Raw genomic sequence first — 18,987 nt, 5'->3', positions numbered from 1 at the left:
CAAACACATGGTGACGGTACTTGACTTGGCATCGCAGTCTCGGTAAATGTATTATCTCTGGGGAAAGAGCTAGATCAGGTAGTTTCAGATGAATGCATGGAAAATTAGTAATTACTGTGAGAGCAATGAAAACAGTCCGGCTTGGCACGATTTGTTCCTGGTAGATGCCAGGGTAAATAGAGACTGTAGGGTTGACCAAAATGGAAAGAGATGAAGCATTAAATCTATAAGTTATTAAATACTTCTTTTAACTTTTATAAGACTCCTATCTCTCATTTCTGAAGATGGCCTTATTCTGTGTACGGTAGAGACATTGGTGGTACGTACCGTTGGTGCGCATCTCAAGTGAGGAAGGAGCCAGACACCGGTCAACCTCAACGAGTGCACGCAAAGAAAAGAAAATTTTGCAGTTCCATTCATGCTACAGAAACGCTGGCCGATCGAACTTTCTGTTTCTAAGTTTTTAATTGCAATTTTCTATATACAAATCGTTACTGCTACCATGGACACTGGAACTGGATCTGAGTGGCCGGATATTGAACCCCCTGTCGAGACAGAGCCGAACTTCGAGTTACCAGACTCTGAAGAGCCGCCTTCGGGCGATGACACTCCTTGTGTGTTTACTTAGCATTAATTGATTCTATTAAATCCTATTAAAGTTATTTACTAATAGCTATGTAGGGGAAGAGCTTCAAGCTCTGGAGATTAGTCAAGGGCCAATCATGGCTGAGAACGCGCGCCGAGTCTACTTTGGTGCTCTTTACGAGCAGCTGCAAAATTCGGAGATCGATTGGTCGCTGGAGGGAAATGCGTGCCGTGTGGTTGGGTGTCCCTGGTACGGGGAGGTGTGGGAGAACCGAAGTGGTCTGAAGAAACATCTTGAGACCACTGCTCACCTCGTAAGTAAGCAACCCTAGTGGTATATACATTTCTTTACAGTTATTAGGATCTCGATGCTTCTTTTGCCCCCATTGATGAAGTCACGGCGCCTGTTGGCAGCTCTGATAGTAAGTATTAGTTACTCAGGCAATTTAACAGAGCTTCACTGACTATGTACTACTAGATACTGAAGAACTACCAAGCCTTGTGGCCACTGAGGCATCTCCTCAGGCGGTGAATGAACCCCTGAGTGATGAGCCCAGGGGTCTAGATGTCTTCCCTCCTCGCTCCCCTTCCCCAATGTTTGCATAGGATGCAGAGATCCAGGACTCCGAGGATGAGCGCCAGGATTTGCGTCATCAAGAACGACAGAAGCGGGATGAAGACCATTTTCGTAGAGAACAAGAGCTCTTTATGAGCGAGCCTCCTTCCAGAGGAACTCGAAGCCACAAGCGCCTTTGATGGCCCAATGGAGCTCAAGCAAGATCAAAGGCAAGGTGGTATGTATATCAAGAACTCTCGCTGTTTGAAACCAAGAATCTAACCTCAATAATGGAGATCGCAGTCACTGGTGCAGCATCTGGTATCGGCTTTGCAGTTGCTAAGCTCCTAGCAAGTCGCCGTGCCCAACTCTCGCTCGCCGACATGGACAAAGCAGGCCTTGAGGCTGCTCTCGAGTCTCTTCCTGGTGATGGGCACATCATCACCCAAGTCGATGTGCGTGACAGCCAACAAGTAAATGCATGGATCGAAAAGACCGTTTCAGTCTTTGGCAAGCTTAAGGTGCTGTCAATATGGCTGGCGTCTTCACACACGGTACCTGTCTTCGTGATGAGACAGATAATAGCGGGACTTTATCATGGGAATAAATGCTCGCAATGTTTTCAATTGCTTGAGAGCAGAGATAAATTATATCAAGTCTGGAGGAAGCATCGCGGATATCGATCCACGTCTTCTTTGGAAACTGGAAGCTTCTGCGTCTGTAGGTATCGGCAGCTAGTGTTGATGGCCAGGCTAGCTTTGCTAATGCCTCTATATGTTGTGCAAGCAAGCATGTTGTTTTCGCATGTCTCGCTCTGCTGCAAAGAAAAACGAGAATATTCGCATCAACTGTGTGGAACCAGGTACGTCTCAATCCATCTGAAAAATCATACAGCCACCTCACGTCGGACTATCGCGTTTCTGACGGCTATCGTTAACAGGCAGTGTTCGAACACCCATGATGGAAGGTGAAGGAATGGCCGAAACAGTAGAAGCAGGAGTAGCAGCCACGAAAGTGCACATGTTATCGCTTTTCCCTTCAGTGATGAGGCCAGTTTCGTCACTGGAGCTGTTTACAACGTTGATGGAGGTTGGATCTGTTAGTCGGAGGTTATCCTGAGTACTTCGGCATAGGTCGGCATGTAGCCGATAACGATGGGGAACACCCACTTCATGGTAGCATCAGATAGGACTAGTCACACCAAGAGTCTCTAAAACCTTCCAGATTTGGTAAAAATAGTGAGTGGGGGTGCATCGGCTGCAGTTCATGATCAGGCGGACATTATAAGATAGTCCTTATCTACCGTATTCCAAAGCTTCATCCTCAACTGGTTTAAGTTCATTGTTCTTTCTCCAAAATCGAAATTGGAATACTGGTTGGCCTTCTGCCTCCCTTGGCGAAGATGACTGTGAAAAGTCGACTCCAACAACCTGTACGGGTCGCCATTCTGGATTGCGACTACGTCGTACCCAAAGTCGCCGAAACTTGGGGACCTACCTATAGCGGTATCTTTGCCCATCGGTTGAAAGCTGTCAACAAGACACTGGGGTCTGATAAGGTTCTTCAGATTTCTGCATTCGACATCATCAAAGACGAATATCCTGATCCGAATGACTTTGACGCCTTCCTGATCACAGGTTCTGTCAAAGGTGTCTATGACGAGGACCCATGGATTGCGAGGTTGAAAACTTTCATTCAAGAAGTCTACCAGAATCATCAACATGTGCGTCTATTCGGAGCTTGCTTCGGGCACCAAATCATCTCTGAAGCCCTGCTCGAAAGATACGGAGTGATTGTCGAGAAAGATCCAAAGGGCTATGAAGTCGGCATCCACAAAGTTGCCCTGAACCCAAAATTCGCAGCTCATTTCGACCATGTTCTAAGCCTGCCAGAGGGGGACGGATTACGGATCCAGTTCGCTCATGGCGATCATGTTCGATTTGAAGCATCATGGCCCGAGTCGTGGATATCGATAGGAAGCACGCCGCATTGCGCCGTGCAGGGAATCTTTCAACCAGGACGTGTTTTGACATTTCAGGGTCATTTTGAATTTAGCGAGGAGATTTCAACGGAGACGATTAAATATTTCTATACTCCTGAAAGGGGATTCACACCTGAGCAAACACATGCTGCCTTGGATCAAATTCGAGGAAAGGATGATTCGGAGGAGGCTGCAAAGATACTCCATGCCTTTTTTACTGGAAGGAATAATGTCTAGGTAGGTACCTATCTATTAATTCTAGAATCGCATCACAGCTTACCTATCTGAATTAAGCTTTTAGAGTTGGGTGGCTTAGCTTCATGCGCCCCAGAATGAGGCGCAAGGAATTCAAGGCGGAGTGAAAGGCTACCTAGTTAACAGTTAATTTCCCTCTTTATACCACATGCATCTTTTTGCATCTTTCACTGGCTCGTCATTCAAACTTTCCCTTCATCTCGATATGCAACGGTTTCTCGATGCCGCTGTTTAAAAACTTCCGCAGCGGCGCAAAGGTCGTGGACCAAGCGGTCAATCTGGACCCGCACACCTGGACATTGCCATCGTCATACAAGCCCTCTCAAGCAGATGGTAAACAAACCATCATTCCCGACCCAAGAGTCTTTTCCAACGTGTTTTCGATTCCCTGCGAAATGGAAGGACAAAGTATTGAGACTCTATTGGCCTACCCTGACGCAAGTCATGCTGCTGTGCATCTGGCTCTGCTTGAGTGTTTTCGCAACCTCAAGGCTAGCGCGGGCGCTCTTAGCATTGAGGTCATCCAACCACCTGCATACGATGACACCAAGAGCCCAGTGCCAGCATCAGCATCAGAGCCAACGCAGCTTCCCGCATCCCAAAAATGGGACCTCCTCATAAAACTCGCAGTTACACGATTTACAACTTGGTGGTCTGGCATTGAGCTATTGCTGAACCACGCCAACGCCTACTCGCATCATGGCGGCAGTCGTGCTGCTCTTCAGCTCACCAAGGACTATCTCCCACCATTGGACATACTACTAGTATGGTACGCACTTATGCTGAACCCGAAGGCTTATGAGGCTGCTTGCAACGCCCAGGGTGCCAATGCTACGCGACTCAAAAACCTTTGCTTCCCTTGGCCCGCCATCCGCGATGTCATCGATATGGATAAGATGCAGCTTGGACTTCCTCGCTCCGCCCAGAAGCTGTTCACTAATATCACGTCTCAACCATGCGATATTCTTGAGTATTTACAGAGTCCCCCGGCATATACCGACACCGGCAAAGTGCGTATCGAAACAGATTTATTCAGCGAAGTCAAAAGGCATGAAGACATTATCCAAGAGTCTAATAAGCTCCTGTGGATACGCTCACCTGCTTTACAAGGGTCACTCATCCGAGCGGGCTTGGAGTACCTCGACTTTCACTTGAGGGAACCCAATGCAGTGGAAGAGGACATGGTTTGCCACCAGTCCTTCGGAGTTAGGCTCTTTTGGAGGACGCATCGCTTGTTTCCACGACAGTACAAGGCTTTCCTGAAAGAAATAGGAGGCATCCAGTCAGAGCAAACTCAGGGACAGGACCTCAAACGAGATGCGAAGATTCTTTTCGATATGGATGACCCATCTCCCATGCAAGAGCACTGCCATTGCTGGACCTGCGAGCGCATTCGCGACGATCTCCCAGAATTCGTCTACACAAAACCTTTACCGACGGCGTCCTCTTCATCAAGTTTGACTCCTATGCAGAAACAAATCTCTTCATTATCTGCGGAAACTCTACTGCAAATACAAGATGACCTAGGCTTCTGTCTTGCAGTTGAGGATGCTCGTAGATCTGGACTGACTTTACCGACTCGGCCACCGACTGCTGCAGAGAAGGAGGCTGATAAGGTTGCCAAACAGAAGCAGAAGGAACTTGGATATAGGCCGGGACTGAATGAGTATGTGGAAGTGTTGCCTGATGGGAGACGCAAGATCCGGACGCATAAGTATGCAAGTGGAATGTGGGGTACAACTTGGGTTTGATCTTTGCCAGCAGATATTTGTATTAGTTACGCCGAAAAGGAGAAAGGGGGTGCAAATTTATTAGATAAGTCGACTATTTTTGTGCGAGACGATGTTCTGTCGTGAACCGGTGCCTCATCTTCCCGACCTGATCTTAGCCTGGTGCAGGACTAGCTACTCCCACTAGGAACAAGATCTCGAGCCAGTCTAGCCACAATACCAAGAGCATCCATCTTTTCACTCATCGGCTCCTTCAGCTCCTTCGCAGGGCGATCAAACCGTCGCCAAACCTCGATGAACCGCTGCTGTCCCTCATCTAGCCCGATACCACGAAGCACATTATACATATCATCGTGATTCGCAAGCCTCTCAAGATCTTCGCCGCTAACAGCAGTAGTAGACGGATGTTCCTTACCATGAACAACAGCAAGGTTGACGCAGTGAAGAATGAGTGCTGCTAGACCAGCTGCCAAAGCCGTAGCCACGGACGAACCGGTGCGTTCCTCAAAGTCATCTGGTAACGCCCCCTCTCGGTGCGGATTTCGCGATACTACCTTGTGGCCGGGTAAAATGAAACTTAAATGCTGAGGGCTACCAGTTGGGCCCCATACGCGACCATCTGCTGTGGCTGCTCCGATGCGGAAGATGCGTTGCCGGTCGAAAGACCATGGGTACTCGACTTCTGTGATGGCACCAGTGTCGGCGGCGGCGCAGAAGAGGAGGATCCCGGCGTCGAGGGCGTCCTTTATGGCTTGGCGGAAGGTGTTGACGCCATCGCGATTCTCGACTGTTTCTTTGACCGTCCAAGACATTGAGATGATGTCCACCTTCTGACCTATCGCTGCTCTGACAGCCTGTTTTATGTTAGTTGAGATGCACGGCCCATATTACCGAACCGGGACTCACCAAAGCCGCACTCTCTGCAGCAATGTACTCCTTGCCATGAGTCTGCGTCGCCAAGTTGAGACTCGTCTGCGTCTCAAGCTTGTACACATACAACCTCGCCATCGGACAGACCCGGCATATCATGTCCGCCATCACAGTTCCATGGCCCTTTGTAGACCTATAGTAAGGACTTGGACCGTTCTCGTGCGGAAAGCCTCTGCTGAACGTCTCTCCACCCCAGATCTTACCCCGAAGAGACTCAACATATGGGTCGGCACCATCGTCGATTAGGGCTACCTTGATGCCATTCTGAGGCTTGACAAACTCGGAACAAGTGTTTTTTAGTTCGTCGGCAAACTTGTCCATACAGTTTAGCCATCTGTTAGACTGTAGATTCATCTCATTGATGCCGCTTTGAGCCTTTGCGAATGCCCCCTCTCTAACAATTCTTTCACTCCCGGAACGTCTGCCTTGCACCTGAAGACGAGTATACGTCTTCCCTGCTCAGCATCTTCTCCGTCTGTTGGGACAATCCTTCTTGGGTTCGCGGCTGCTGACTCGTTCAATCGCTCTTCGAAGTCATTGGCGTACATGGTGATGCGATCGGCCGACTCCAACGCCTGTCATATGTCCAACGTCAATACGATCCTAGCGTCATGGCTAGAAACAACACATACCTGATCTTCACTGTATACAAGATGTACCGCCTCTAGATTTTCCAGCTTCGCCAGCCCTTCAGGCTCACTCCAAGCCCGTAAGATCGCTCTGTTACCGCTCCATCGAAGATACAGCTGTCTCACATTTCGGCAAGCAGTTAGGATAGTCTCAGGACACAGGTCGACCTTCGTCCAGTCGAGAATCTCCACCTCGAAAGGTCTCAGACAATCCTCGAGTGCCTTGTCGCTATGCGATGGGTCTTTCAGGTCATCTACCATCACTTTGAGGATATGCTTGACCCCCTTTCCCTTCAGCCAGTTGAAGAAAACAGTCAAGTCATCCCTGCCGCGTCCTTTATTCGATGTCTGGGCTCGGTTCCTAGTCAGTCTTGCTTTTACAGCTGACACAGGGGGTTTCTGGAGCTCGATTCTTCGGAATGAAACGTAGCGTAGGACTTGGTCGAAGTTGATGTGATCATAACTTTGCTTGAAGGAATCCTCATAGATCTCCGGTGGTGCCTCAGAGTAGTCGAAGCACAGGTTGATGTCTGAAGCCAAGAGTTAGCATATGCCAGGAGCATTGTGGATTCTGTCTCACTGTTTAGATTCGCGCCATGGAGAAACTTGACAGCTTTGAGCTGATACCTACTAGCAGGCTTTGAATTGATCGTCAGAGTAGTCCGAAGATAATGTAGTTTGACTGCCTGGCGAATCTTTTCTGCGTATTCGCTCTTGCGTTTGTCGTCCTGGGCCTGCTTCACAAACGTCGTCCATACCCGTTTGTCGTCTCTGTATGGGCTTGAAGCCCTCGGGGACTTCGATGGGTGAGTTTCTATTCACGGTTGCATGACGTGCACTTTCATTAGAAGTGCGGTTTGAAGACAATACTTCAGTCTGCGCTGATCCTGGTGCATGGGGATTATCAGGCGCTCGATGTAGCCCTCCGTGGCCGTCTTTGCCTTGTTGAGAGGTGCGGCTTCTCCCAACAACATGCTCCAGTCCTCCTTTGGGCCTTGATCCGGCGTGTTCGCTTTCTTGGCCCTGTGACTCGTCTCTAGACATGATCAAGCTCATTCTGGAGAAAGGTGCTGATATTGGGTGGCAAGATCTCCACGGTCGACGGCCGATACACTATGCAGCCTTGAAGACAGTTCAGCATTTCCAGCTATTATTCGAGGCAAGTGGCGATGATGAAGAACGTCTTGGCATTACTACAAAGGCCAAGTCTGGCCTGACAGTGCTACATTTTGCTGTAGCAACGGGAAGATCTGATCTTGTCGAACTGGTGCTCTCTCATACCAGTGGCACAATATCTATCAATGAGCCTGATGACGATGGTTGGACGCCTCTGCTATGGGCATGTCGCATTTGTGAAAGTTGGGGGACACCCAAGGAAATCAGTCCTGAAATCGTGAAGCTTCTGCTGGATCGTGGAGCAGACCCATCGGTTCGAGGGCGGACCTCCGATGACAGAGAATGGTCGCCGCTCAAGATGGCCAGGTTCCATGGTGCATCACAAGAGGTCATAGACTTGTTAACAGCAAGTCCTAGCAAGAAGAAGGAAGATGACTGGAAGTCCAAGTTACATGTTTCCAAGAAGGCAGCGCGAACTACATGGTATTGCGACTTGTGCCTCTTTGTAAGTTTCCCTCGACATCATTTCACCCATTTTACTAACCTATCAGCACGTCTATGGCATCTTATACTACTGTGACGGTTGCGAGCTCTCGTACGGGTTGTGTTTCAAGTGCTATCGTTATAAAGAGGAGTTTCATCCGTATCATGATAAATGGGAGGAGCGAGGTCCAGAGTTTGTCGACGATGATGAAGAGGAGGAGGAGGAGAAGGAAGAAGAAGAGGATGAGCCAAAGAGTTCACCAGGGATTGAACAGGTGCAGGATGATGATTCGGAGGGAGACTGGTCGAATGATGAAGCCGAGGGAGAGAGTAAAGAAACAAATAAAGCGGGATAAGCCTTGGTCAGTGCAATCAAGGTCATGTTTTACTCAGAATAAATATTGTCTGAGACGTTACAGCAGCATTGTTTTCTACTCAGTGCCTTTCGAAATTGGGATCATCTGTCAGTAGAATATCTCTATCTAAGAAGACCAGCCCTCAAAGAGCGAGTAACTTCTGGCCTGATTTTAGGGTACTAGTGTGACCTCAACTGAAAGTGAGATTAGTCTATACTATTTTTAACTAAATTTACCTCAACCTGTTATTAGGAATAGATGTATTGAGTATTCTTACTCTCCACTGGCCAGCCGAATGTTGAACGGCTTTCACAGTCGAAGAGAGATTTACAATTAGCCTTCAGCCTAGAATAAAATGCCCATGATAGGATCAACTCTTAAGAAGGACAAAATTTAATTGCTTCAACATGAATTGACCACCAAGATGCATAGGGTAGCCAGTTGAACACTGATATCGAAAAGAGCAAGGAGCCTCAGGGCAGGACAAAGAACTATTCAAGAAATAGTAATAAATTAGAGCAACAAAGAGACCCAGAAGTTCATGTAATTATGCAGATTTACCTTTCAGAACACCTCAGTGCCATGGTATCTCTTGTAATTTTAGTCTGATAAAATTTGACCATCCCTGCTGTAAAATAAAGATCACCGCCAGGATGCCCCAAGAATGGCGACCAGAAGAACTTTTGATCTATCTCGTATAGTACTGCGCCTGATAATATAGTGCAAATAACCTCTCGTCTATCAGTAACCGCCGTGATTACCTTTACATAGCGTAAATTTAATTATAGAACTTGGGGTCGACGAGCCGTCCCAGCAAACTCTATGTCAACCAAGGGATAAATGCTATACGATTCAACTAGTGGATATCCAGCACTGAACTACTCCGTACCGAGTCAATGTAACCACTATTTACAATAGTTCCTAGCATTCCGGTCAAAGCGTAGCCACAATAGATCAGAGTGCTTCCAGAATTTCCTAGTGGAGTTCGGCATTGCCTTGCCGACATCTAAAATTAGTCCTACGGTCTAGCCTTGGCGGGTAAATTGCAAATTTCAGGGGATCTGCATTGAAATCAAGCCAATACCATTGGTCGGTTTGTTTACGAGCCCTGAAATTTTGGGGCACTCCACATGGGTAGGGCTCGTTCGGGCTTGTTCAAGCTCGTATCTCGCGCTGTCTCGACCGCGGTCCTAGTCACGCGGAATGCCCGACGGACTATCTAGGCTGGATTTACTCCGTATGCATAGGTTTTACACTATTTGGGAGCCAGGCTCTCGTATTCTCCAATTCTGCTCCATAAGTGAAACATCGTCTGCTGGGTTATTGTGCTTGGACTCTTGATGGAAATGTAGTATAAGATGGCGAGGGACATCATGCCATTTGCTTTGTAACATATCCACACATTCGCTAAATTCTGCCCATCATGAAAGGTTCAATTACTCTCGCTTTTGCCCTCGTTCAATTCAGTGCTGCTTCGCAGCTTGTCTGGCCCTCAAAATGGGATGAGGTCGAAGATCTTCTGTACATGCAAGGAGGGTTCAACAAGAGAGGTTTCGCTGATGGTAAGGAACTCACCATCTATTCCATCGTCCCAAGCTAATACTAACAATTCTTAGCGCTAAGACCTTGCGAGTTTGGAAGCAATAACCCGGGACAACAGAACACGGCCGAATGGCTCCGAACAGCCTTCCACGATGTCATCACACACGATGCCAAAGCCGGAACAGGCGGCCTGGATGCTTCCATCTACTGGGAGTCTTCTCGACCTGAGAACCCCGGCAAGGCCTTCAACAACACTTTCAGCTTCTTTAGCAGATTCCACAACCCTCGCGCGAGCGCTTCTGACCTCACAGCCCTCGGCACAGTGCTTGCTGTCGGAGCTTGCATGGGTCCTAGCATTCCTTTCCGTGCTGGCCGAGTCGATGCTTACAAGGCTGGTCCATCGGGTGTTCCTGAGCCTTCGACCAACTTGAAGGATACCTTCTCTGCCTTCACCAAGGCGGGCTTCACTAAGGAGGACATGACTGCGATGGTTGCTTGCGGTCATGCTATTGGCGGCGTGCACAGCGTTGACTTTCCCGAGATCGTCGAGATCAAGGCTGATCCCAACAACGATACTTCAGTGCCTTTCCAGAAGGACATTACCTCTTTCCATAACGGCATTGTCACCGAGTACTTGGCCGGCACCTCCAAGAACCCTCTGGTTGCTGCAAAGAACGCGACCTTCCACTCTGATAAGAGGATCTTCGATAACGACAAGGCTACCATGAAGAAGCTCTCGACCAAGGCTGGCTTCAATAGCATGTGTGCTGATATCCTCACCCGCATGATCGATACCGTCCCCAAGAGTGTGCAGCTCACCCCCGTCCTCGAGGCTTACGATTTCCGCCCTTACATCACCGAGCTGTCTCTTAACAGTAAAGGAAAGATGCACTGGACAGGCTCCGTCAGAGTCAAGATCACAAACAACATTCGTGACCCCAATGACCTTGCTATCAACCTCATCTACGCTGGCCGAGACGGCAAGAAGGTCACTGTGCCCACGCAGCAGGTGACTTTCCAGGGTGGTACCTCTTCCGGCGCCGGCCAGGTCTTTGCCAACTTCCAATTTGATACCACCATCGACGCCAAGAATGGTCTCACCAAGTTCTGGATCCAGGAGGTCAAGCCCTCCACCAAGGCAACCGTCACCCATGATAACCAAAAGACCGGCGGCTACAAGGTCGATGACACTGTCCTTTTCCAGCTTCAGCAGTCGTGTGCCGTGCTCGAGACACTCCCCAACGCACCTCTCGTCGTCACAGCCATGGTTCGAGACGCTCGTGCCAAAGACCCCTTGACCCTTCGCGTCGCCCACAAGAAACCAGTCAAGGGCTCCATGGTTCCCAAGTTCCAGACTGAGATCACCAACTTCAAGGCTACTGGCAAGAAGTCCGCTGGCTTTACAGCGTTCCAGGCCAAGACCATGTACGAAGAACAGAGCACCTACTTTGACATCGTCTTGGGTGGCAACCCTGCTTCAGGTGTTCAATTCCTCACTACTGAGACTATGCCTGATAAGTGTTCATAAGCGTATCATCTTGTAATATTTAGACATAGACTTGCATTTGGGAATATCATAGCGAATCGAGACTTCCATAATGAATTGACTTAATTACTTGCACTTGGCGCTATCTTCATACATAATTGTTATCAACCAATGACCTCTTAAGAGGCGCAACCATCCTTGACATTTCGAAGCAGTGAGAGAAACGATAGACGGACTAGGCTTTGGCTGATCTACAAATGCGCTCGAGGCGAAAAGTAGCCTTGCTTTTGAAGCAAGCTAACAACCTCATCTGCAATGCCCCATGATAGCTCAAGACCTCTACCGCCAACACCATACGCATGAACGACGACCCCAGGCTTAAAACGCTCCAGTTCTAGGCGAAGGCCACCTTCACGCGCTGGCCGACGACCAACAATGTCTCTGACGACATCGAAGCGACCGGACTCACTGCCGAAAGGGAACCATTTGGCTGCATTGGACAAGAGAGTTTGTCGAGTATCAGCTGAAGGGTAAGGGTCCCAATTATGAGGCTCTTTGGTGCCTCCAATGATAGTTCCGCCTTCTAAAGGTCGAGGAATAGCGAACGACCAAGACCCATCCGAGTTTTGGCGTGTTATGGTCTTCGAGATCGGGTTCCGCACAAGGCATGTCTGGCCTGAAAGACGATCAATGATAGAATCAAGGGCGCTTCGATGTCTCGTCACTTACCGCGAATGGGAAATACTTTCGGGTCACCGAACCCCATGCCTGAACAGTTGATCACAGCCTTGACAGAGTTTTCGATCCAGAAGACCTCTTCCAGTGATGCAAGTATGTACTTTCTTACGCTGCCTCCTCTGTTCTGAAATCTGCGCTGTAAAAACGAAGCATATAAAGGGCTATTGAGAGAATATGACCGGTAACGGAAGCCCAGTTGCAGGGAGTCACCCATAGCACTCAATTCACTGCTGCTGAAAAGCTCAAAACTCGATTTGAGGTGAGCGTACACCGACTGTGATACATCCTTGGCAGCATCGACATATTCAGGCCTTGGGGCTTCGAAGAACTCTTCTCCGGGCATGAATTCGACGCCAGCGGCAAGTTTGTCTTTCTCAGACCAACTGTCTAGAGTATCGTATGTCTTCTCTGCCCATACCGCTTCTTGGAGTAACTGAGGTGTATTCCCTGGGCATGGTCGATAATGCGCGCCAGCCCATGGTGTAGCGTAGTTTATGGACGTCTCGTTGGGGAAATCTCTTGCGATGATAACAACGGATGGTGGATTGCTCTGAGAAAGAGTTTTTTCTTGGACTCGAAGGGCCGTAGATAGTCCTATGACGCCAGCACTGCTCATTTCATACTTTAGCGATTGTTCTTAACGGGGTTGATTGTTGAAGGGGGAAGCTCGATGGCTCCAGAGTCAAGGAAAAATTCAACTTACCCGACGACGACAATAGTTTCGCCTTGTTGAGACATCCTTGGAAGTGGTGGTAGATAATTGTAGAAATAAGCACACGAAGACTATTGAGTCAGGATGGATGACTTGGAGGACGAGCTACCGAGTGCTCTTATAAGAGAGGATATTGTTACAGATTTATTTTTCGACTTCGGAAGACGCCGGTGACATATCTCGCTCGTATGAGGTGTCTTATCGGCACTTCAGGATCCACGTCATGGCTCTTGATAATTATCTCGTTTTCTCTCAAATTCCCATTTGGTTTCCATCACTTCCCGAAGCCCATCTCAAGGACGCCACTTGGTAGTCAAAAATGAATGCATCTGAAGCGATGGAGGGAGGTGTCCGTTGAGACGTGATTGGGCATCGAGTTGCATTAGTCTCACGGAGATCCACCTCCATTCTTCTTTGATGGTGGAGACTGCGGGGAGGTCTATCACGGATTCATCTTGGCTGGCATCTTGTTGGGCAGATGCATTCAAGTTGAATTCTTAGTATGGACTCGATGGAAATGCCTCCCCGAAATCTCTCCGGACGTCGGAGGCTGACCTACCGTAGACTACCTATAAGTAACAATTTCCATCTTGGATCGACCCAACCTCCAAACAAATACCGTCCCATCATTAGATAACCTTGTTTAAGACCTAGACCCTTTAACTCTTACAACATTTACTATGGCTTTTCGAACCGGTATCCTGACTACTGATGCACCTGCACCGAGTCCTCATCTCTCGCAAGCAATTATCCACAATGGAACGGTCTACTGCTCCGGTTCGTTTGGTATGGACCCCCAGACTCGACAACTGGCTGAGGGTCCATATCATCAGACCGTATGTCCTCTTTCATAGTCCCCGAGCTAAGAGCCGAGTCTATGTCCTAACCATCAGAATAGGCGGGTGCCCTCAAGAACCTCGACGCTATTCTCAGCAAAGCGGGAACAAGTCTTCACAATGCTTTGAAAGTTACCATTTTTATATTGAACATGGACCACTATGCTGAGGTCAACAGAGCTTACCTCGAGTTTTTCACTTCTGACCCCAAGCCAGTAAGTCACGTATTTCACAAGGTGCTGGCTCGGTACTGATAACGACGAACAGAGCCGAACATGCGTAGCTGTTGCTCAGCTTCCCCTAAAGGGTGCACATGTGGAGATGGAAGCTATCGCTGCTATTCCTGAAAAGTGTAGCAAGCTTTAATGATGATGAATATTTTTTTCTAGTTTATTAATATTATGGATTTGATTACTGTCGGGCTGATTTTGCGAAAGAGAATGCAAGAGCACTTTGAAAAACTGTTGTATACAACTTCATCCAAACGATAATCTTAAGAAGGGAATCTATCAGGCTATGCGACTTGAAAAAAGCGAGGTCTTCGTTTGATATCGGGGGAAGACCGCGTGAGTGTATTCTTGGACTTGGCAAGGCCCTGTGAGAATAAATTATCCTTAATACCCTCAAGTTCCTGACCAGCTCGCGAGAGGCGGCTCAGCAACTAAACCTTAGGGCGAGCGCGTATCCTCAAAGATCGACTGGAAGTCTAGTAGAGCCATCGATGCTAACAGGCTAGACAGCTATCAAATCCACTCCGGTAGGATATTTTTGGGGCGGAGAAGCTTGCGCGACGGCTATCATTAATGTCACCGATCAGCTGGGAACCATCTGGGGCCCTTACTTCCTTGACTCGAATGATGAACCACGGTATACTAGGGCGATGATTCTTCTTTTGGCGTTTGCTTCTTGTTGAATTATTCTTCGAAGGGCTAACAAGAAGATTATTGCTGAGTATGAAGGACTGTCCACTCTTTAACCTTGTTGAATATGCTCAGGCTAGATATGGTATTAGTTTTGCTATACAGGGAATATCTGATTCGTGTTCCATGGTCAGTGTTCCGACAGGATTGCTAATCTATGCATAGATGTTGATATTATAGACTCTCCTTTGGCTGAAATATTACCGAATTGGGAAATACTTGACTTGTCGGACCGTGTGCGGCACCGGTTTCGATTGTCGCGGAATAGAGTTCACTAGCGATATAAGTAAAGTGGATTTTGCAAGTCGGCTTGTGCCCGAAGCTGTGAACAGTCTTGCATGAACCATCTCAACAGGTTCAAGATTACAATCGATGATTTCATAGAAATAGAATAACGTGACAACTGCGACACGCAAAGTGAATTGTGGTAGGATGAAGCTATGTTTCTAGGCAGTCTGTCTCTTTCGTCCCATGCAGATTCATTCTCCCAGTAGCCAGCGGCCATGAGTCCTCAAGTGTGGCGTTCCCTATTCAGTTAAAATTGCGGCTTTGCGGCATCTAATGCGGCGCATCGTGCATCGTGCAACTACCAGCGGCTCGGATCCGAATCCTTGACATATCAAACAGGCAATCGACCTATCGCTACACAATGACCTCAGCACGCAATCGTTCCCCACGTTGTCGCAACAAAGGTCGGCGTAACAATGGAGTGCAAATCATCACGAAAAGGGCGATTCGTGAGTCAGTGCAATCAATTTAGAACTATGGAGTCGATCTGATGTGATTTGATAGTGGTCTCATATCTGACAACCGTCCAAGATAAAGCCAAGCCATTACCGCATGTAGATCACTCGGCTGTATCCGCTCTTCATTCCAGTTCTTTATCTTTCCCTCTGCAGATATGGGTGTCACAGAAGATTCAAAGGATCTTTCTAGGGTTCAAAGCCGGGAGAAGGAGGGAGAGACAGCTATTGTCTCGGAGAAGTATGCTGATGTTACCCTTCGTCTCGTTGAAGAGCATGGCGATGAGTTTGGGTCCTTGACTCCTGAGAAGGAGAAGAAGCTGCGAAGGAAGCTATACTGGCACGTGATGGGACTCTTATCAGCAATCAATTTGCTTCTATTCGTATGTTCACCAGCGTCTCCCACTATGGATTTACTGACAAATGCAGATTGACAAGTCAACTCTCGGATATGCTGCCATTCTCGGTCTATTCGAAGAAACAGGTATCAACAAGGCACAATACAACAACCTGGGAACATTTTTCTATGTCGGTATGTTTCAGGCCCTCTATCACCTCTTCAAGCCAAAACCTTTCTCACACTATCACAGGATACCTTGCTGCACAATGGCCCGGCCACTATCTCATGCAGAGACTTCCCTTTGGTAAATTCGTTGCCGGATTAGTCTTCATGTGGGGAGCTACTATCCTTCTTCACTGCGTTGCAACCAGATACGCTGGTCTTATTGTTCTTCGAATCGCTCTTGGAGCTGCCGAATCAGTAGTCGTTCCAGCAATGGAGATGACAATCGGCATGTTTTTCAACCGCCACGAACAGTCATTCCTTCAACCTTTTCTCTGGGTCACATCAGCTTTGGCACCAGTCTGCGCTGCTTTCATTTCCTACGGTCTTCTCTGGAGTCATAGCTCAGTCCTCCCCTGGAAGCTTTTCATGATCGTTACTGGAGGCCTTTCCGTTTTGTTGTCTGTATTTGTCTGGTTCTTCTACCCAAATAACCCCGCCGAGGCTAGGTTCTTGACTTTGGAAGAAAAGGTTCACTCTATCAAGAGAGTGCACGAGTCGAGCCAGAGTTCCATCGAGCAGAAGCAGTTCAAGAAGACACAATTTCAGGAGACGCTTCGGGATCCAGTTTCGTGGCTGTTTGCACTCCAGGCTTTTACCCTCATGATGTCCAACAATTTAACATACGGTCAACAAAATCTCATTACTACAGCCCTCGGCGTCGATGCTCTTGGCTCAACTCTTGTTGCTGCAGCTGGAGGTGGCTTCGGAGTCGCGGTTTGTCTTGCTGGAACTTTCGCATTGAAGTGGTGGCCCTCAAACCTCGCTCTTCACGGCCTTGTCTGGTGTATACCTGCTGTTGCTGGCGGTATCGGAATGGTCGCCATCAACTGGAACGAGAAACTCGGAATGCTTGCTTGTCTCCTCCTCGCAGGCCATACCTACGGAAACACTTACATCATCGCCCTGGGCTGGGCAACATCTAGTGCTGCTGGCTACACCAAGAAGCTTACCCGCAATGTTATGTTCATGATCGGCTACAGTGTTGCAAACTTGATATCGCCGCAAATATGGGTTCCAAAGGATGCTCCCAGGTACTATGGTGCTTGGATTTCAATGATTCTCATTAGCTGGGTGGGAACTCCAGCGATTTTATTCGTGATTCAGTTTATTCTCAAGAAGAGGAATAAGGAGCGCAAAGAGTGGGCGGCTGGTTTAAGCGAAGAAGAGAGACTTGCACACGAGTTTGGTGAGGTCGAACAGCTAGATGAGAATGGCCAGATTGTTCGAAGAAAGGTCGAGATTGCATTGCTGGATTTAACTGATCTTGAGAACAAGTTCTACATCTATCCTATCTAGGGTAGTCGAACCAAGTCTGCTTAAGACCCAAAGCCTAGATCCATTTTAGCAAACAAAGAGTTACCTCCGATTACGGACTTGTCTAGTTTCACGAAAAGACCTATCGATAATTGAGATTTACCAGGTTCACGGTTCTTCTAAACACTATTTGCTGGAGCTTGCGCATAAGAGCCTCGGCTGTTTCTAACAAGAAAGGTCGAGAACATTGAGGCCAACCAGTGAAGACCACGCGGCCTTGAAGAGGAGTCGAGATCTATCGGTAATAAGCATCGGCTAATCCAAAGAGAAGCATGATTCTCTCACAGGAAAGCGACTAAAAAAAAGGCGAAGCGTCGCACATGACTGACTCAAGCTGAGTCCCAAGTCAGGGGTATCCCCTGCACCAGATCTAAGACTTCTATTCCACTCGTATGGAAACACCGATAAGCGCAGTGTCCGGTCCACGTGTCGCTTCTGTCAGAATCATTAGCTTGTGGCGGTGGCGGTCGCGAAAGGTGAGACTATTCCTGATATAAACTTCCTACCCGCCGACTAACTTAGCGTACAAAATCACTTTAGAACACTCACATTGGGAAATCGTTTCGGGGCCTTCTCCATTCGTGGCTGGGAGATTCGATAGTGAATCTGCTTCATGGCTTACCCCTGTAATTTTGGAAATGACGATGGGCTGACGTGGGTGGTGCTGGCCTTGAACTTTATGAATCGGTCTGGGATTGTGAGGTCAGGATCGTGACACTTTGAGTTTGCGGAGAGTCTATCTAATAGCAATTCGACCGCTCTCTAAACATAAATTATTAAACTCAGAGTTAAGATGATTATTTATGAAACTCTGTTTAAACTCAGACATAAAAAAGGGGTTCAGCCGTTGGGAACCTTATCGTGACATCGTCCTCGTCCCACAAGAAACGAAAAACCTTCTTGGCAACGGTCTAAACTCCCGGCAGTCTGGTCTGGTTACTCCAGCAAGTCGTCACCAATGCTCTCTCATTGGTCTCTAGTCCAGGCCTAGACCTACCGTTCAGCTAGAGACGAGATGAAATCTAGGGTCGTCCCACTACACCTTGCCTCTATTCCCGAAAGGGTATATTTCACCGTCTCCAAATAATTCTTCCGGCGCTATCTTCCGTCACGGCCGAGTCCCCTGGACTGGCTTGAACATTCTATTCGACCGTTCTGTGTCGCTTGCTCTCTAGCCTTTGTACGAGATCGATAGTTTCTGAAATGCCATGTTCAGCTGCTTGTTGGCCGGCACTATTCTCAGGGTGTCGTAAGACCCTAGAGTAGGAGCCATAATAAACTGGTCAAAGAGCCCACTACGCTCATCATAAGCTATCCTAAACTCTTCCAAATCTTTCTGTCACTTGGGATGAAGGCTTTGCCAGGCCCCAGACTACTTAGTCTGACGGGCGAGCCGAGTTCTTCTAGACTGGGCGAAACTCATGGCTTTTTCGTAACCGAGAAGCTGGTGTCCTCTGGGGCTGGTATCAGATAAGAGACGGGATGTTATATCAGTGTATGTAGCCCCTGT

General features: G+C 48.1%; 9 protein-coding genes across 9 annotated transcripts; 7 read left to right on the top strand and 2 right to left on the bottom strand.

Moving 5' to 3' along the window:
• Nucleotides 1-502: 502 nt before the first annotated feature.
• FSUBG_4351 (Levodione reductase) lies at nt 503-1,879 on the top strand (the record flags this gene model as incomplete). Its single annotated transcript, XM_036682331.1, has 7 exons — nt 503-614; nt 682-899; nt 947-1,007; nt 1,064-1,113; nt 1,278-1,379; nt 1,438-1,596; nt 1,799-1,879. The coding sequence occupies 7 exons, from the start codon at nt 503-505 to the stop codon at nt 1,877-1,879; spliced, it is 783 nt and encodes a 260-aa protein (XP_036540171.1).
• A 664-nt stretch (nt 1,880-2,543) lies between these two features.
• Nucleotides 2,544-3,359, top strand: FSUBG_4350 (glutamine amidotransferase; the record flags this gene model as incomplete). Its single annotated transcript, XM_036682330.1, has 1 exon — nt 2,544-3,359. The coding sequence occupies one exon, from the start codon at nt 2,544-2,546 to the stop codon at nt 3,357-3,359; it is 816 nt and encodes a 271-aa protein (XP_036540170.1).
• Nucleotides 3,360-3,598: 239 nt separating this feature from the next.
• On the top strand, nt 3,599-5,128 carry FSUBG_4349 (uncharacterized protein; the record flags this gene model as incomplete). The annotated part of the gene is made up of 1 exon (XM_036682328.1): nt 3,599-5,128. The coding sequence occupies one exon, from the start codon at nt 3,599-3,601 to the stop codon at nt 5,126-5,128; it is 1,530 nt and encodes a 509-aa protein (XP_036540169.1).
• A 149-nt stretch (nt 5,129-5,277) lies between these two features.
• On the bottom strand, nt 5,278-7,562 carry FSUBG_4348 (uncharacterized protein; the record flags this gene model as incomplete). Its single annotated transcript, XM_036682327.1, has 6 exons — nt 5,278-5,961; nt 6,014-6,371; nt 6,437-6,612; nt 6,670-7,196; nt 7,425-7,480; nt 7,537-7,562. 6 exons carry the CDS (start codon nt 7,560-7,562, stop codon nt 5,278-5,280), a joined length of 1,827 nt encoding a protein of 608 aa, XP_036540168.1.
• A 146-nt stretch (nt 7,563-7,708) lies between these two features.
• Nucleotides 7,709-8,621, top strand: FSUBG_4347 (ankyrin 1; the record flags this gene model as incomplete). The annotated part of the gene is made up of 2 exons (XM_036682326.1): nt 7,709-8,287; nt 8,334-8,621. The coding sequence occupies 2 exons, from the start codon at nt 7,709-7,711 to the stop codon at nt 8,619-8,621; spliced, it is 867 nt and encodes a 288-aa protein (XP_036540167.1).
• Nucleotides 8,622-10,044: 1,423 nt separating this feature from the next.
• Nucleotides 10,045-11,691, top strand: FSUBG_4346 (peroxidase; the record flags this gene model as incomplete). Its single annotated transcript, XM_036682325.1, has 2 exons — nt 10,045-10,183; nt 10,238-11,691. 2 exons carry the CDS (start codon nt 10,045-10,047, stop codon nt 11,689-11,691), a joined length of 1,593 nt encoding a protein of 530 aa, XP_036540166.1.
• Nucleotides 11,692-11,900: 209 nt separating this feature from the next.
• Nucleotides 11,901-13,125, bottom strand: FSUBG_4345 (d-amino acid oxidase; the record flags this gene model as incomplete). Its single annotated transcript, XM_036682324.1, has 3 exons — nt 11,901-12,325; nt 12,379-12,995; nt 13,091-13,125. 3 exons carry the CDS (start codon nt 13,123-13,125, stop codon nt 11,901-11,903), a joined length of 1,077 nt encoding a protein of 358 aa, XP_036540165.1.
• Nucleotides 13,126-13,779: 654 nt separating this feature from the next.
• FSUBG_4344 (endoribonuclease L-PSP) lies at nt 13,780-14,301 on the top strand (the record flags this gene model as incomplete). The annotated part of the gene is made up of 3 exons (XM_036682323.1): nt 13,780-13,935; nt 13,998-14,150; nt 14,203-14,301. 3 exons carry the CDS (start codon nt 13,780-13,782, stop codon nt 14,299-14,301), a joined length of 408 nt encoding a protein of 135 aa, XP_036540164.1.
• A 1,455-nt stretch (nt 14,302-15,756) lies between these two features.
• On the top strand, nt 15,757-17,459 carry FSUBG_4343 (major facilitator superfamily domain protein; the record flags this gene model as incomplete). Its single annotated transcript, XM_036682322.1, has 3 exons — nt 15,757-15,981; nt 16,028-16,130; nt 16,189-17,459. The coding sequence occupies 3 exons, from the start codon at nt 15,757-15,759 to the stop codon at nt 17,457-17,459; spliced, it is 1,599 nt and encodes a 532-aa protein (XP_036540163.1).
• Between the last annotated feature and the right edge of the window lie 1,528 nt (nt 17,460-18,987).

The sequence above is a fragment of the Fusarium subglutinans genome (assembly GCF_013396075.1).
Source record: "Fusarium subglutinans strain NRRL 66333 chromosome Unknown NRRL66333_c0000039, whole genome shotgun sequence".
In the NCBI taxonomy this organism is placed as follows: domain Eukaryota; kingdom Fungi; phylum Ascomycota; class Sordariomycetes; order Hypocreales; family Nectriaceae; genus Fusarium; species Fusarium subglutinans.
Note: the sequence above shows the minus strand (reverse complement) of the source record. Positions and strands in the feature narration are given on the sequence as shown.